The 18415-nt window shown below is 40.5% G+C and overlaps 1 protein-coding gene across 1 annotated transcript in view; it reads right to left on the bottom strand.

The window, feature by feature from the left end:
- PCLO (piccolo presynaptic cytomatrix protein) overlaps positions 1-16969 on the bottom strand; it is a 364101-nt gene extending 347132 nt beyond the window's left edge. The window contains exons 1-2 of the mRNA XM_075026698.1: positions 16725-16969; positions 10194-11442 (exon numbers count right to left, since the gene is read on the bottom strand). Coding sequence (XP_074882799.1) covers positions 10194-11442; positions 16725-16969 — 1494 coding nt within the window. The remainder of the gene's footprint in view (positions 1-10193; positions 11443-16724) is intronic.
- Positions 16970-18415: the final 1446 nt, after the last annotated feature.

Here is an 18415-nt window from a genome sequence, read left to right as displayed (position 1 = left end):
GTTGGACGCAGTTCCCTAAAACACAGCTATTCCAATTATTGTGATAAACATGGTATATACTCTGGAATATGAGCTCACTATTGCTACAGCTTCACAAAAAGATGCCCAATTTTGGCTCCAGCTGTAAGTTCACAGTAATCGAGTTAACATTCATAATAATGCTGCTTTTATCTTCCCTTTTCAGTGCAGTTTTTTTTAGATTGTTTAAACAATTCTCCGATCTACTTGCAACCCATATTGCAAATGACTGTTAAAAAGTGAAACCAACTGAAACAAAACTGGAATGCGTGTTTAAGCTCTGCTTTGAATTATTAAAGGAATTAAGTTCACAACTGCACAGAGGACTTGAGTAAAGATTACACTTAGCTTAACTCCCGTTTTGTTTGATTGATGATCTGTTCCCCTACAAGTCCCCTGTCCAAGGGACAATTACTTGCAATAAATAAATCTTAATTATGACACCTGATTTTAGATAGTAGTAATCTAATTTAATTAGATAATTAATAACATTTCTGGATGAGTTCTTAAGGTTTTTCTAGAAGGTTTAAGTTTAATCAAAGGCCAGACTTAAGCCACATACTCTGAACATCCACCTCAGCTGTCACAGCTGTCTGGCATCGGCAAAGTGACTAAAGATTTCTTATATTAGGGAAGTGGACTCTCTTCTATGGTGGAGAAAGATAGGATCCTGTGAGGAGCTCTTTAATGGCCCTAAGAGAGGATTGTCTTTTCCCACTAACCACAGAACTTTCACAGAGATTTGGACCATGCACTTTTCATAGCAATTCACTACTGCTGCTTCTTTTTCACACCTCCACTTGCCTCTTTCTTTTCTTTTCTTTTTTAATTTTTTTTTAAATGAAAGTGCTGTACTCTAAAGTGCCTACCTGCTCTCACTTAACTTCCAGGAAATCTAATTTTAAGTCACTATATAGGGTTGGGCAGGGGCTACAGAATAAACAGTCTGAATAATTCTTATGTTTAAGGTGTCCAGATTCCAATTGCATTTATAAGTATTTAGGCTTGTCTTCAAGATGCAGCAGGTCCAGTCTGACTCTACTACCCAACTGAAGTCCAAACAAAAGTTAATTCTATATGTTTTTCAACACAATCTTGTGCAGAAGACAAAACCTTAACTCTCAACTGCTATTTTTTCCTTATCTTAAAAAAAAATAACTATATACATATATACACACACGTGCACTCTCAGTATTAAACTGAAGCCTTTAAAACTAAAAATTAGTTTGCTACTCCTACAGCTGAACTTCAAAATGGAAAATGTATGAAGTTTTACTTCACCGTATTATTGTTTAAAATCTTTCTGGTTTAGACATAAAATTCCTCCCATGCATTTTAGTGGGAGGAATCAAGTGCCAAAACCCTCAAGTCATTATAGCTTACACACATCATCTTCAAACAAATACAAAACTGCACCAATTGTAGTTCTGTGATTGGAACTACAGGAGTTCAAAATTAAGTGCATAACATGATGCAGTTTTGCATGAAACACTATTTTTCTACTGCAATTACAGAGATTTTCCATAAACTTTAACAGGAGCAGGCTTCTGTTAAATACAGATGCTCTTACACATTATTACAGATGAAGTAAAACTTACTGCTGATGTAAATACCTAAAATACTAATGTTTGTCTATCCTTAAAGATCTTCCTGGACAGCAGGTCTGTGACTTTCTTGTTTCTTTCTCCATATTACTCATATCTCTACCTAGAATTAAAGGCAAAAGTTTCCAGGGCAACATGTGAGCTTTTGCAGTTCCTGTCTACTTGTAAAGGAGATCCTTCTTTGATGCTGAGGATGCCAGGCTGTCTATTTTTATACTGGTAGACAGGGGTGGAGCCTGGGTTGTCTTTCTAGAAGAAATCCGTAAGTGATTTTTCTTCATCTTGAGACCCATGCCATTAAGTGCTATGATGAGGACTGTAAATTTCACAGATTTCATGCAGTATTTTTGTTCAGATTTCAACTACTGAACACAGAAAGTGCTACCTTGCTTTTTAACTCACTGATGTAGAAACTATATGCCCTCATACCAACAAACAAGTAATTAAAATATATTTTATGTATTCATCAATCATAACATCTTAAAAAAGCTTCGTAAAGACTCTACTAGTTGGAAGCACCAAATGAATTCATTCACAGTGTTTAAGTAACAACATCCATGGAGAATTACATTGAAGAAAATTATAGCACCATGTTCCATAGCTCACCTTTCTTTATGCATTCATAATGTAACAGTTGGCTCCAATAACAAATATGAGCTACACTTCAGTTCTCCTTATCCCAAACAAAGCCAACACAACTGAAGGCAGTCCGGAGCCTATTCCTTTCTGCAAAAGTGTTCAGATTTGTTCCAACTACACAAACCCATCAAAAGCAATAGGAAAACTGTCAGAGAGGGAGTGCATCGACTGGCATGCTCAATTTCTATTCCTGCAGATGATGTAGGGGAAGAAGAGAATCCAGCTTGATTCTAAGATTCCAGATGTACATGAGAAAGAAATTTTGTCTTGCAGATTGAACATATTTCTTATAAAAATTACTGGCACACAATATGAATGTAGCTCTCAGAAGCCATTTTAACAGACCTTTTGCAGAACAGAGCCGCATTCTCAGGTAATGGGTCTCATTCTCATTTAGACTAGTCATTTGGTGCTATAAAAAGAAACTTTAAGGTATGCATAAAATATTAACATCCCTTTACATCACAGCACACAAATGTAAAGATTTATAGAGCCTTTACATTGCCACAGATATGTAAATGGACTTCCCTGACATTGCTCAGCACTGCCCCAAAGCTTTATTGACAAAATCAGTTTCTAGTCTGAAAATACATCAGCTTATTTGGTTCCTGACAATTTCAGAGAGGAGTGAGGAATCCAGATTTCACTCTTAGCAGACATTTCTGCCAAGATAATGAGAAAAACACAAAAAATAAAGCACTTGAGCCCATGATTTTATGCAGCTTCATGTAGGGTGGTAGAATACTGTAAGGGACAAGAAACTAGATCAGAAAATCCTGTTATGAACAAAAAAGAACAAATATCACTGAACAAACTGAATTAGTATGTTGACATACAGCTGAAAAGGTCTTCTAAACAAGCCTGGGCAATACTAGAGACAAAGTTTTCCTTATACACCACCCTTCCATGAATAAAATCTCAGCTATTCGAAGTAATTACACTGAAACAAATGTTTAACTATTGTACACAGTATGCAACTGATCCTCATTTGAGGCAAACAGATCATCGCTATAAAATAAATATTTACCTTCCTTTCAGGTATCAGATGTAAAAGGCAACTAGGGAGTTTATCAGGGAACACTGACTCAAGATACTTACAAAAATGATGCTAGGTTCTAGTCAGCAGCATGGTCCCCAGGTATTTTTTCCACAAACCACAGCAATGGTTACAAGCACTGTAGCTTTGTGCTAAACCAGTATTTGAGCAAACTTTTTAAATAGCTGCTTTAAAAAACTATTTTTAAATGTTACTTAGCTATTTTAAAACTACTAAAAAACATGACCAGATGAACTGTGTTATGCGGTTATCACAATCTTAAAACATACTCCACTACTCCGCTTAAATTACTAATATAAAAAGCTATAGTTTGCATATGAATTATGTGTCGTTGGGGAACTATTATTTTACAGCTTATATAATTAGAATCATAAAGCAAAACAGTGACCATAATCTTTTGATTTTTTATTTTTTTTTGAACAGCAGTATTGCAGAATATCTAAAAGTTAGTTTTTACAGCCAAGCATGTTCTTAAGCTGCCTCATGCACAGGACAAGGAAAAAGACTTTTAAACACAGCTCAGTGCACTGCATCATGCATCACTTCAACAAATGCTGATTGCTTTCATTACCTGCATTGAGATTTAATATACTAGAAACACGTGAATGATTAACAAAAAATGTAACTGCAAATCAAGGCAGCGGCAAAGAAAAGGTTAACAGAGTTCATCTGTGCTGCACAGAGCGCATCCGAGTGACTGTCGCTGGGATTTGAAAACAGATTATGCTGTCTGGTCAGAGCAGGGCTTGGCCATGCTTCCTGCCCAGTGATTACCCAGCAAACAGCATCTCCACATCACATGGCCTAACATAGTAGTAAATTACAGTTGCTGAGCAACAGCAATACTGGCGCAGATGGCTCACTGCAGTTGACATCTTTAGCTATGCAGATTAATTTATTATTTACTTGTGTTAAAAACTGGACAGGACAGTTTTCTGGGCTAATGAGAAAACACTCCAACATATTGTAGAATATTGCCCAATTAAAATATTGAGAAACTATTTGCCATGCATAGGTGTTTGCTTCTTTCTATGTTCTGCCCCTTTCATAAAAGGGAGAAAAAAAAAAGAGAAGAAAAATCCATAGGGCATCAATACTATTAATACATCTAATCCTAAATGTAAGCAGAAATGTAGGCACATAGCCATCCTCTGAGAGAGAAATGGTGTGGGAGTGTGTTTAAGAATATTCCACAGAAAGAAACAATATTCTGTAGTTCTATAGCCCTTCTATCTGAGGATCTTTACAATTTTCCCAAATGTCTATGTGGCACTTCTAGCTAGGGGCAAACTAAAGGAACTATACTAACTTCATTTCATCACAAAAATGGTGAATATTCTCAATTTCCATATAAATTGAAGTATTACTAATACTGGAACACCCCAAGTTCTCTTTGGACCAAAACAAATATTTCACACAGAAATATTTCAAACTTTGATCATTTTTAAAATACAACTAAACAAGGCTTGTTTGAATCTGCTCTCTGATCAGTTTGAACCCAGACTAAACTCTATCCTCTTTTACAGAACACCTCTAGATTTACTTTGGCATAGTTAAGAGTTGACATCTAAATTAAAATTTTCAGAAAGTTAAAAAAAGCTTTGAGTTTTGTTAGGGTTTTTTTTAACCCTTTTTTTACTACTTATGATTATAAAAGCTGATGGTCAGATTCAAGTCCTTAATTTTTTTCTACTTTGTTTTGCACTACTTAACTAACTCTGAATATCCCGCCAAGTCTAAGCTTACATAGGGCATACAGTTTCAAAGCTATTTTTCCTACTATTAAAAAGCTTAGACTTTGTGGCATGTCACTATCCACAGTGATGGTAGTTCTATTTTTGTTTATATGTCATTTCCCGTCCACGTTGCATTCTGGTTCTTACGTGCTGCTACAACACCACAGCAGGGTCTAGACTGTAAACCACAGGGAATATTTCAATTCTATCAATAGCTTCCTTTACTGTCATGTAATCAACAAAGACTTAACAGAGTCATTTCTATTAATTTTATTGTAAGTATAAGCAAAACTTATCTGGATTCACCACAAGAATTATAGTCATCTTCCTTATATGAATAGTATTTTAAATTATTATATATTCTTCTCCCTATACAAGCTAATAATAATAATAATAACTGAAGAAAATTAACGCATTTCTGACTGTTTAAATTCTCTTTAGTTACTGAAAATACTTCATGCCCAAGTATTTGTTACCGTTTAGGATACTTGGAGATGCAGGACATCAATAAAAACAAATACAAACACTAAAAATCATTATGAAGATTTGAACCAAATCATGACACTCTCAAATCACCAAAGGTTGTGATATAATTGTACATAAAAATGGAAGCAGAATGAAAGAGCAAAAAAACCAAGGTTGTAGTATCTACAGCAACTGATATGGAAAATTCCCAGCTCTTACAAAAGAAGAAAAAAAGAAAAAAGACACCATCCCCCCCACCCCAAATTAAAAAAAAAAAAAAACACCAACAAAAACCAAGAAAATATTTTCAATTTGGATTAATAAAAATTCTTTCTCCTGTTGAATTGAAAAAGAAAGGTGTAAATACAGTAAAATGTTCTACTTGATCTGAAATCCTACACTCCACTTTGGGAGACATGACCCTTTTTTTTTTTCCCCCTCCTCTTTTCTTCCACTAGGATTAAGTCAATTTTGACACAGACATGTTTCAAAAAACAGTCAGAACCAATAAAATAATTTTTAGAACTCATTTTACCTCCATCCAGAAGAGCTTTTGGCAAGTAAACAAATCCTGCCTCAATATACACAGCTTCGTATTATCTGAATGTGCAATTTTCAGCAAGTATCCAAGTAAAAAATTATACCTGGCTCCAAGACTAATTTTAAGTGGTCTCTTAAAAGCGTACTGAAAGAGTGGATGAAATACAGACTGATGTAGATAAAATCCATGAAAAATTATCCTTCCCAAAAACTACCTAAAAGGCATTCACATCTGCACACATACTCATCAAGGATGGGCTCATGGAGCAGAGGTCACACACAGCCAATTTTCCAATATTAACAGTTTTAACACTCCACTTGATCATCAACTTTACAGATGCCCATCATAACAAATGTTATATTATACTTTAAACCCTTGCTCAGTCCGTGTTGTATGTAACTTCCAATAACTAGTTCACAGGGGATGAAAATTTACTCCAGCTATCAAGTATACGCACTGACTATTTTGACTGAACTACAGTAGTTCATGCTTTTTGCCTAGGTTTATCAAAAACTATACGCAAGTGTTTAACAAAATGCATAGTCCCTCAGATGTCTTTGTTCATTTTCAGAAAGCCTACTCCTATTCACATGTTCTAGAAGGCTGAATCTTTTTTGGGGGAAGTGCTGGTTTCTGTTGCTAATGGCTCACAGGAGTGGTTTTGACAAAATATTTTTTTCTAAAAAAAAAAAGAGAAAAATAAATTACCACATAATAAATACATACACACCTGCTACAAGGTTCTGATGTATGTGAAAGGAAAATGGAATAGAGTAACAGTCATCAAACCTGTTTATATAATTTTTCCCATTACTTTATGCAACTGTTGCTAGGCAGTCATGTGCCATGGTGATGAGTGGAGTGTGAATACCTAGACAGATTAGAGAGACATATGTTACTGAACACGTTATGTATGGTGTGTTATCTCTCTAGACTGCTGTACAAAACCAAGATACCAAGTATCCCTTTTCCCCAAGGGGACCGCAATGTCAGATGGTTCAGAGAAATAGTTCAAGGGGTCTGACCTTATGGCAATACAGGTATTACTTTCTGCTCTTAGTTACACAGTTCTCTCTAGTGAGTTAAAACAGACAGGGTACATGTACTACTGCATTTTAAATAGAGGTTTAAATGAAAAGAATGAATAAAAATTCAAAAAATCAGCACTTTTTATAATGGTTTTACAATGCACGCAATCTACTTCCTGAGCCAGTTTGTAAAGCCTGCTATATTCTTTCCAGAATCAGCTAGAAATACAGAAATTTAGAAAGATCTATATTGGAAAAGTAATTCACTCTGTTAGTTATGAAGACTGAACTATCCTGTAAGAAACTTGTAAGAATACCTTAAGAAGATAGTTCAAGCAGCTGTACAGGGGAAAATGTTAGAGGACAAAACTAACATAAATTCTTTTCTAAATAAATGCCTTTCACTCTCCCCACATCCAATTTGAAATTACTGCTTTCCGATCAGTAATGTGTTTTAACATAAGCAATAAGCACAATGACTATAAAGGGCATGGGAAAGGCACAACACAGGATTACAGAATCATGAAACTTGGCAAAAAGAACAGCAGGAGAAGTCGAAGTGTAACAGTAAGAGGTGAAGATATAGCCTGTAAGTGCATGGGTAAGAGACAAAGACTTTTGGACAATAACACTTCAGGAGAACTTAAAATAAGAGAAGCCCAAAGAAAAAACTTGCACTATAATCAAGAAGACTGACAGCTAAGACACAAACCATGGTTTTCATGCTAGACAGGAAGAAATGTGTAAACTATCATAAAGGAGGAATCAGAAAATTTTGTTAATAATCTAAAGGGAAACTAGAAGTAAAGTTTGAGAATAACTCAAATGGGAACCTCTGCAGCTGAAGTAAGTCAAATTTTTATATGTGCCAGAGCAGGTTCTATTACTTTGCTCCAACTGTTCAGTAATAAAGTCAGATGTGATTTTCGTTGCACTTCACTGCAGATTGGAGCAGGACACCCACAATGAAGTTTCACCAAGACAGCTGGTGGTGCAAAGCTGAGCAAATGAGAAGAGTCTGAGTGGGTGTCAGGAGATTGGAACTAATAGCTGAATAAATTAGACGTCCAATACCTTCATTACTGAAATGATTTCATCATGAAATAAATGCATATCCTGTGTTTATTTCAATGTGTAATATGAAATTCAAATCTGCTTTTACATATGTATGCAATCAGTTAGTCTTAAATACAGCTGTATTTATTGTCTTAAAGGCCTGAATTTCACACTTACAGGGTACCCGCTTCAAAAACTAGTAGTTATTCACAGAATTTCCAAATACTTGGAGATCTTCTTATATAAACTCTCTCTCTCTCAATCCATTTAATTTGAACATACCAAAGTTGTTGACCAATTCCAGGTGAAATCTGAAGTTTTTAAAGGAAGAAAAACTTGGAACTCCAGGAATACACTACAGAAATAAACAAAGTAGCACCCACAAATAAATGTAAGAAATTTTGGTCTAAAAACATTCTGTCAGAACTTGAAGGTAATGTTTTCTTACAAAAGCTCCTCTTTGACTTTGCCATCAATGTATCACATTTCTTGTCCATTATATATAAATATATCTTTTTTTACCCCAAACTGTCCAGAACAACATGCTTGATGACCTTTCCTCATATAGGCTTTGATCCTATATAACCTTTGAGCACCTGGTTAGTTGCAGATGCTCTGAAATTTGTGCACATGGCTGTTCAAGTCACTTCTTTTCCAGTCCAAGCATTACTGCCAACTATCTCAATCCTGAGTTTCCCTAAACTCAAACAAGAGAGTACACTCCTAAACAAAGCAACGTGCTAGCAATGGTTATTGTGATTAGTCTTCCAGGTTTAAATTTGCAATTTTAAAAACAAATCAATAAATAATATACTTGCTGGATGCAAAGAGCCTGCTATTTGTTACCAGGTACCCACTAACAAACATGCACACTAGAAAGCAACCTAACTGCTAGCAATGTTCTTAAATCATTGTGATACTGAGCAAACAGGTTGCCCAGAGAGGCTCCGAAGTCTCCATCCTTAGAGATATTCAAAACCAGCTATAAGCAACCTGCTTTAGGTGACCCTGCTTTGAGCAGAGGGTTGGACTACATGACCTCCAGAGGACCCTTTCAGCCTCAGCGATTCTTTGATGCAATTTTAAACATAGTGATATTGTTTGTCAGGTTCAAAATACAGTAGCAGTCTGTACTTCTTATCAATATCTCTGATCAGCTAAACTAATACCAAAACAAGACAAAAATAAGCTTCCCAAATACTCTTTCTGGCTATTTATCCCTAGTTAGGCTTTGGCGCCAGGTACTGAAAACAAACCCAAACTTCATTGCAAATTTAAAATTAGCAATAAGAAGAGATCAGACATTCATATGAAGCCTTATTCCCACGCAGAGCAAGTAACGGATATGTATAAGCACGTAAATCAAGCTACCGCAAACATCAGGTTAAAATAAGTTCATTTGAAGTCCTAATATTACTTTCTATGCCATTTCTATGTTATATAATTACAGCAAGAATGGTGATCAAGGTTAGAAATAGTCCATAGAGATCTCATTCTTAGCATCACACAAGAATGAAATAACCTGAGTATCACTAAGTTAAAACTCATGACTCAGGCTTTCAGCTAATGAACACTCAAACAGTTACAAAGCAAATCCACCCCATACCCTTTTCCAAAACACCCACTGGAGATACGAAGAGTCATTTTTATGGGTTTTTTTGCTTAGTTGGTTCTTATAGCAACAAATTTTATTTATAAACATAATAGCACATGAGTATTGTGGTCAGACTATAAAGGTAGCCAGTGAGTGCTTGAAGTCAAGCAAAATGGCAAAAAAGTCACGGTGGGGTTCCTCCTCTTTTTCTATGAGGAGATGAGAACATACTTCTAAACACTGTACAAACGGAGAACCATTACCTTCTTTTTTCCTCAACTTTACCCCCTTTTACTTGTAAGCAGTTTTCCCAAATAGCATGATTTTTTTCACTGAACTTCTTAAGGCCTCAAGTGATCATGATGACACATTGTAACACATCCCATGTTTCAGCATAACGAAGGTAAACTTAATTTTCTGCTCTAGTAGCGAACATCAGTTTAAAAACTACTCACCTCTGTTATATGAGGATTAGGATTGAATCCACACAGGCTGCAGACTACAGTATGACACTGTGTGCACGTGTTGTAGTTGGCCTTTTCTGGAGCATGCAGCAGCAGTTCAGTGGTTGTGCAAAGAGGACAGAAGGTTTTCTTTGGGGCAGACTCAGTGGGTTGGGTTACACTGGCTTGCTTTTGCTGCGAGGGTTTTTCAGGCCCCGGTTGCTGGCCTGGTGGTTTTGTAAGTCCTGGTTGTTGTGGCGGGGGCTTTGTGGCCCCTGCAGTCTGAGAAGATGGTTTTGTAGGCCCTGCCTGTGGTGGCACTTGTTTTACAAGCCCTGTTTGCTGCAGAGGTGGCTTCCCAGATCCAGGCTGCGATGGTGGTTTTGCAGATCCTGTTTGCTGAGCAGATGGCTTTTCAGGTCCAGGTTGCTGAGAAGGCTGTTTTGGAGGCCCTGCTTGCTGGGAAGATGGCTTTACAGGACCTCCTTGCCGTGCCGGCTGTTGAGATGGTTGTTTTACAGGTCCTGGCTGCTGCAATGCCGTTTTTGTGGGAGGTGGTGCTTGGGATGACATTCTAGCATTGTCCGTTTGCTGTGGTGATGGTTTTGTTGGGCCCGATGAAGGTTTTGCAGAAGTTTGCTGTTGAACAGGCTTTGTTGGTTCCAACTGTTGGGGCTGAGATTTTTGTGGTCCTCGTGGCTGGGATGGTTGTTTCGCTTGTTCTAGCTTAGAGTCTGCTGGGTGACCAGGGCCTGGTTTCTGAACTTGCTTTGGTTCCCCAGGCTGCTGCTGAGGCACTGGTTTGGAAGACTCAGTTTGCTGGGGGGTAGGTCTGACGGGTCCTTGTTGTTGAACAGCTGGCTTTGGAGACTGCTGAGCTGGATGTTTTGCAAGGCCCCTCTGCTCCTCAGGTTTCCCTTGCTCTTTTGGGGTAACTTTTTGTTTCCTACCGGCTTCTTCATTGGCTGCATCTGAATCTGATATCAAATCAAAAGGATTGAATTTGTTCACAACTGAAGTGACTGCACTCAATGGATTGGCTTCTGAGAGAAAACTGGGCATCATACTTGGCTTCTGATCTTCTTTAAAATCAGTCCTGGACTTTGATTCCCTTAGACTAATAGAAGAAGGGCTCCGTCCAGGTGCCCGTTGTTCTGTCTTCAGCACATCTACCGTTCTGCTTTTACTTAAACTTGGTGGTCCTGGATCTGGAGGCTTACCTGGTTGCCTGAGATGGTGGCTTGTATCAAGCTCAGGATGTCTGCAGACAGAAAATGTAATAAAATTAAAATAATGCAGAGTACTAGAAAAATAAGATAAAACAAGATATATCTGTGGCCCTGGAAGTGCTCTGGTAACACTGTGAAGTTTCTCAGGTGCTTAAGTGTTTGCAAGACCAAGGCTTATAACATAAGGTGCACAAAAAAAGTATTTAAATAAAAATTATTGTTCTATAAAGGCTTATACAAGTATTCACTCATAGACGGATTTATTATTCAGAAAATAATCTAATAAGACAACAATATTTAACCAAATAATTTTCAGAAATCTGAAGAACTGAAAGGTACCACTTCCTATTTTACCTAAATCCAAATGACTAACTCTCCACTCTATCCCTTGGGATACAAACATAAGGAGACAGAGAAGACTAAAAGAAACAAGAGATGTCAGAAAATTAGCAGATCAAAGCATAGCCGTACAAGAAAAACATTACACAACACAAAATGTTTAGGTACTTGTCTTTTGGCTACCTGTACAAAGTTTGGATATTTCTACAATTCACTATGCAGCAAGGATTTAAACTCCTAAAATCCAAGCACATTAAGGAGTATATGCTTCTTTTTAAAGTATTTATTTTGCCACCCATCCACTCACAAATCAGAAGAATTTTCAATTAGATAAAACAGACACCAGTTCACAGAATTAGTCCTGAAGCTTTCTTTTTTTTAAATAGAACTACTGTAGAGCTTCCTCTCAGCATCACCCCAACAATTCACATTGCCCAGAAATAAAAATAAAACCTCTCATTACGTAAGGATTTTTCCCAGTTCTCTAACAATAATATTTTTCTGTGTTTTCATATAGGAGAAAATAAAAACTAAGCATGTAGGAACCAAAATCATGATCATGTCTTCAGACGTGGCATAGTATTCTACTTGTTGCTATACTTGGCTGCAGCTGGAGGAAATAATATTGTATTCAATGCTATTGCTAAAGGATGTAGTAAAATATTCTATTCAGTGCTATCACTGTGCTTTTGCTGGAAGATACAGTGTTCTCTTCAGTGCCACAACAGTGTTGCAAATACGAAATTTTCAGTTTTCACTTTGGCAGATCCAGTTAACTGTGATCTTGTTTTTCCCCACATGACATTTCTTCTTGGGTATTCATAAGCAAAATCAACAGTCACTTATTACATTTAACTGTATTCTTTAACTAAAAAATAAATAAATAAAAACCTGCATAATTCTGTTTAAGAGTTTTATCAGAATTCTGCAGAATTATATATAGTAGACACACTGAAAAATATATTTTACACTGTTAAAGTTACCACAGGTTTATTATTACTTCTGATTAATATTTAGAGTTTTCATTATATGCCTAGCAACGGCAATATAAAAGGACAAAGCTAACTAATAGCAATTTCTGTCCTCATAAATCTCACAATGTGGGATTTTCTCACAATCTTGTATCTGATTTTTTTTTTGTAATTTAAAAATTGCCACATGAAATGCTTGTTAAGGACAAACTATTTCCAGCCTTCCATAACTCCATTTACTCTTCCCCATTCTTGTAAAATTATTGGCCATAATACTGGGAAGTTTACAACTACAGACTGACATTGAACAATTCTAATTAATCTGGAGAATCAGAAAGCCTCAAAAAAAATAATCTTGGCTTTATTTGACAAGAATTTTCTTATTTTTAAGCCTTCTAAATCATGAAAAACCCACTATTGTTTTAAAGTCTTCAATCCAAACTCAACAAGCAAAATCATTTAGTCCACCCTCACTTAATTCTTTTCTTTTGCTGCTGTTTCTCCTCATTTTGGTCTTGATTCACAGAGCTCATCTTTATTCATTTACCTGAATATTACAGCCAAATCAAAGCTTACTTTGGAGTCAAGAGGAGATTTAACAAAAAGACTATTGGTCTCCTCCTTGAATGTCATAACTATAAAAACCTATTTAAAAAGGCATGTCTTTTTCCCATTCATCAGTATAAATAGTTTTAAAGAGAAGTGCAATAACTACACAACACCAAGATAGTTAGATCTTTTCATATCTACAGAAAAGATACATATAAACTTATGCACAGCCCTAGTGGCTAACTTTTTTTTAAGTCAATAGAGTGATGGCATTAACAAAAATACATATTTATTCTGGAAAATACACCATAAACATACTTTGTAAGTGTGACACTCAGTAAGACTTCTTAGCATTTCCTCTCAAAATGAAGCATTTTTTTTTCTGTTAATGTCTACTGAGAACAACTTAATGAACTGAACCCCCCCTGCCCACAAAAAAAATCCAAAACAAAACAAAAAAAAACCAAACCGCTAACCAGCTGCATTAGATGGCTCATATATTCAGTTTGGACATCTAATCCTTTCAGATGATGTGGAACAATTCTTCAGCAAGTGGACACTGACACAGTTAAGAAGTCATTCAATGAGGCTAGAACAACTGGTACTTGCTTACAAAGTGACTGTGTATGTTTCAGCTAAATCCCCTAACCATGATTTTTCTGAAGACAGGTAATTGAAATAGGATAGAATGATTTCCATAGGTGCTAAGCATCCCAAACTCTGAAACCTAGAGAATAAAATGTTCAAAGAAAAAAAACCAAAAAGGTACATTTGATTTAGGCAGTCTGCTTTAGGTGCTCTAGATCTAAATGCTTATATTAAAACACATAATAAATATTTATTGCATTTATTTAGCTATTGCATTTTTGAAGACTTAAAAGCTCAAAGCCTACAGAAGTCCTAAAAGCTACAGCATGTATTTTATGGTGGTAAACATGCAGCTATATTTCCTGCCAGATACATCACTTACTATTAAGAAGTCTTTAGTTGCAAAAATTGTTACTTCAGGATATCATCAATCATGAGGAATTTGTATACTTCAAGACTTGGGTTGCTTTAGAAGGGGAATGAAAGCATTTAGAATAGGAAATAATTATTAGACTCTCAGGTAAGACTAGATAACAGCTAATGTTATAATGGAAATCACAGGGGAAAAATCCAGTTAACAACATGAAAAAAATCTAACAGACAATGCATAGGGACACTGTCATAATGCTAGGCTATATAAACTGGAAGCCAGAATTCCTGTTTTGATCACTATTTCAGTCACTTAACATTTGGATTGGCATAACCGCGCTAGAAAAAAAAGCTGTTGGGAACTACAGTTGTAGAGCATCATTAAGAGGTATTTTCCACATCTGATTTCTTTGGCCACACCAACTAAAAAAAAAGCTTGAGGATAAGGAATCTGAGCCTCAGCAGGCTAGTTCTTTACTTAAGTTAAAGTGTGGAAAAGGCTGATCCTTAGTCCTCAGTAGAGTCTTATTCCAAGGGTTTGGATCAGATTCTTAATAATTATTCCCATTGTTGGTAGATTCCAACAGCAAAGAGAGGTGTGCAAGATGAGCAAGTAAAACCCCAAAACAGGAGCAGCGACAAGTAGTAACCTCATTACAGTGTGACAGGCACAAAGATGCTATGATGGGAACTGCTACATTCCCACAAGAGAAGCTAGTTGATAGGTTATTGAACTGAATGTTAAAATGTCAACTTTGACTAAAAGTTAAAAGGCCGTAATTCACAAATATAGAGAGACTTTACTTTAAATGGAGAGTGAAAGTATGGTACGCTAACAAGATCAAAGTAGTTTCTGATGTCATAAATATGTTTGTAGGAAAGCAGCCATTTATAAATACAGAAATATTCACATCGCAATGAGCTTAGCCTATTCTAAAACCTTCCAAGGACATTTACCTTACTTTTTACTGGAACATCAGCATGAAACAATAAACTTTTAAAGTCTTTGCTCATAGACTGTTATAGAAGAGTGAATTTTGAGTTTAGTTTCACAGAACTAACCAATATGATTTTTTTTTTTCATTAGCATCTATAGAAGCTGGGTTGAGCCCTGAACCGAATGGAAAATTATATTTTACATACAGTGTTAATACCTGTTTAATAATTATGCCAGACATAAAATAGGAAGATGTGATTTCCAGTTTTAAAAAATGGAGACCGTCATCTCAGGTATAATCCCAATGACTCCAGTAGTTTGCCCAAGGATGAATTTGGTCCCACCCTCCTTGGTTCTCTTCTCCTAGAATTCACTTATATAAACCTGACATTATATAAACTCAATATGCGTTTATCTAGGGTGAGGTCAACACACAAGAACCCTGTTCAACAGTCAGCCGAGGAGGTTCCTTCCTTTCAGCATCCTCCCTCAAGACAAACAGCACACCCGGCCACGGAGACGGAGAGCAACAGAGACGCCGGCCCCGCATGAGGGGCCGGGGCAGCCGGCGGCGGGTTCAGCACCGCGGACAGGGGCACGGGCGGCGAACGGCGGGCGTTGAGCGGGGACGGTCGGCGAGCGGGGACGGTCGGCACCGCCACCGCCGCGGAGAGCGCCGGGCCGGGGCGGGGGAACGGGCTTGTTGCGCTGTTGGGCAGCGAATTTACTACGGGGCAGGGGAAGAAAGGGGAAGGAGACTACCCTGGCCTTCGCAGAGGCACTACGAGGTAAAGCCATCACTATCCAGAACACTGACTCCCGTGGCAATCGGTTTAATCTATTATGTCGCCTTTCTGTCCCCTTTCGACAAAAAAAAGGAAAAAAAAAAAGAAGAAAAAAAAAAGAACAAAAATAAGGGGGAAAAAATAGACCGAAGCAGACCTCCTCAATCCACGACTACCTAATGAAGCCAAACGATAGTTGCAGAGCTTAAGAACTGGCAGAGCGATGCCTAGCAAATACATCATGCCCACAAGCTTTGAAAGCTCCTACAAAAATCTCTTCCTGCAGAAGGAGAAGCTTACAGAGCCCACCAGCCCTGGGGAGAGCTTCCCTGGCTACCAGTATCTGAGCCGTGGGGCACTCCAGCCCCGTAAAGCGCACACACACACACACACACACACACACACAGAAACGTCGCCTGCAAATCTCTCCCCTCCCTAGACACACAAACTACCCGTGCTCCGGAGCGGTGCGAGGGGAGGGAAGGGGAGCGGGCGCAGCCCACTGGAACCGAGGACCGCCGTTATTATTAGAAACCACCGGAGTGGGAAAAGCTGGAGAGTGCAGGCTCCCGTCCCAGTGCCCGCACTCGTGCAGCCGCCCCCTTCCCTCCCTCAGCCAGCAAAACGCAACGCCTGCTCCCGATGCGGCGGGCCCGGCTCGTATTGCGACTCGCCCCCCGCCCCACCGCGAGAAAGACGGAGAAGGGGGGGGGGGGGCGGGGGGGGGCGGTGGGGAGGAAGGGAGGAGCGGGAGAAGGGAGATTTTCCGTGCATGCCTTTGCATGGGAGGCGGCTCCGCGCCGGCGAGGTTCCCTCTGGGCAGCCCCTGCGCCCTTGACATGACAGCGGCGATCTGCCTCCTCTCCTCCTCGCTCAGCTGGCTCAGGTCCGCCTCCACCCCGGCCGGGACCAGGCGCTCCAAGGGGGCCGCGGGGCCGGCGCCATCCCCGCCTGCCGCCGCCGCCCCTTCGGGGAAGGCGCCCAGCCCTTCGCCTCCTTCCAGGCTCGCCTCGTTGCCCATGGCCGCCGCCGCCGCCGCGGCTCGCCGCTCGCCGCCTCTCCCCTCGGGCGCAGACCGGGCGGGGCGGAGGGTGGGGGGAGAAGGCGGGGCGGCTCCGCTCCCCAGCGGGCGGAGCGGCGGGCGCTCGGGGCTCCGCGACCGCCACCACGGCCCCGCGCGGCGGCAGCGTCGGGGCCGGGCTCGCTGGCCGCCGCCGCCACCGCGGCTGCCGGGGAAGTGCGGCGCCGCCAACCGCCCGCCGCGCCGCGCTCCGCCGCCCCGCGCGGCGCATGCTCCGGGCGGCTCCCCCGCGCACACCGCCGCCCCGCGCCCCGCCCCGCGCCCCGCCCTTTAAAGGCGCCGCGCACACCCACACCCGCCCGGTCGGCGGCCGCCCGCACCGCCCCACCCACCCGCCGGCGCTTCTCGAGAGAGCGGGCGGGTCCCGGCCGCGGCGGGGGTCCGGCGCCCACCCCCGGCCGTGCTGCCTCCCGGTCTCCTGCCCTCTGCGACTCAGGGCGTGCTCGCAAGCGGCCGAAGCTTGACGGAGCCCGGCTGGCCCCGCGCAGGGGGCAAGGGAGGCCGGCAGGCGCGGTCGGAGGACGCCCGTGCGAGCGAGCCCCGCAGAGCAGAGCCGACGAGGTCAGGCTGCTCAGGGCCACGAGCGGCTGAGCTCCGAACGTCGCTAGGGATGGAGATTTCACAGCCCTTCTGGGCCCCTGGCCCAGCATTTGGCCACCCTCATGACGGGCGGCTCCGGTATGTCAACGTCGTTCCGGGATCCGTGAGCACCAAACTGGACACAGTCTCACAACTGCTGAAGATATTGGGAAGAATCACCTTCTTTAACCTGCCGGCTGCACTTGAGGTAGCACAGCCCAGTCTGCCGCTGGAATTCTTCATCACGACGGCATGCTGCTGAAACATGCTCACCTTCTCATCCACCAGGACTTTTTCTGCACCGCTGCTTTTGGGCCAGCCTGTCCTGGCGCATGGAGTTATTCCATCCCAGACGCAGGACTCCGCACTCGCCTTTGTTCAACTTCACGAGGTTCCTGCCAGCCCATCCTCCTGCCTGTCAGGGGCCCTGCAAGCAGCAGCCCTGCCTTTCAGCGTATCTACCGTTCTCTAAGCTGGCATCATTCACAGGCTTGCTGAGGGTGCATTCCATGCCTTTGCCCACATCATTCACAGAGACATAGAATATTGCTAGTCAGAAAGGTACAACTAGTATCAGGCCGCCAGTTGGACTTGAAACAACTAACCGTAACCCATCTGAGCCTGACAGTTCAGTCTAGTTTTCACCCACTGTACAGGTCTCACTAATTTGTCTATAAGGATATCATAGTTGATTGTGCTGAAAGCCTGGTGGAATGTGATTTGCCTGGGGTAAACACATGCTGTTTCCAATAACCTTCCTGTCCTTCGTCTACTTGGTCATGACTTCCAGGAGGATTTGCTCTGTAA

The sequence above is a fragment of the Buteo buteo genome, chromosome 4 (genome assembly GCF_964188355.1).
Source record: "Buteo buteo chromosome 4, bButBut1.hap1.1, whole genome shotgun sequence".
Classification (NCBI taxonomy): Eukaryota; Metazoa; Chordata; class Aves; order Accipitriformes; family Accipitridae; genus Buteo; species Buteo buteo.
This window is presented reverse-complemented; position numbering and strand designations above follow the sequence as displayed.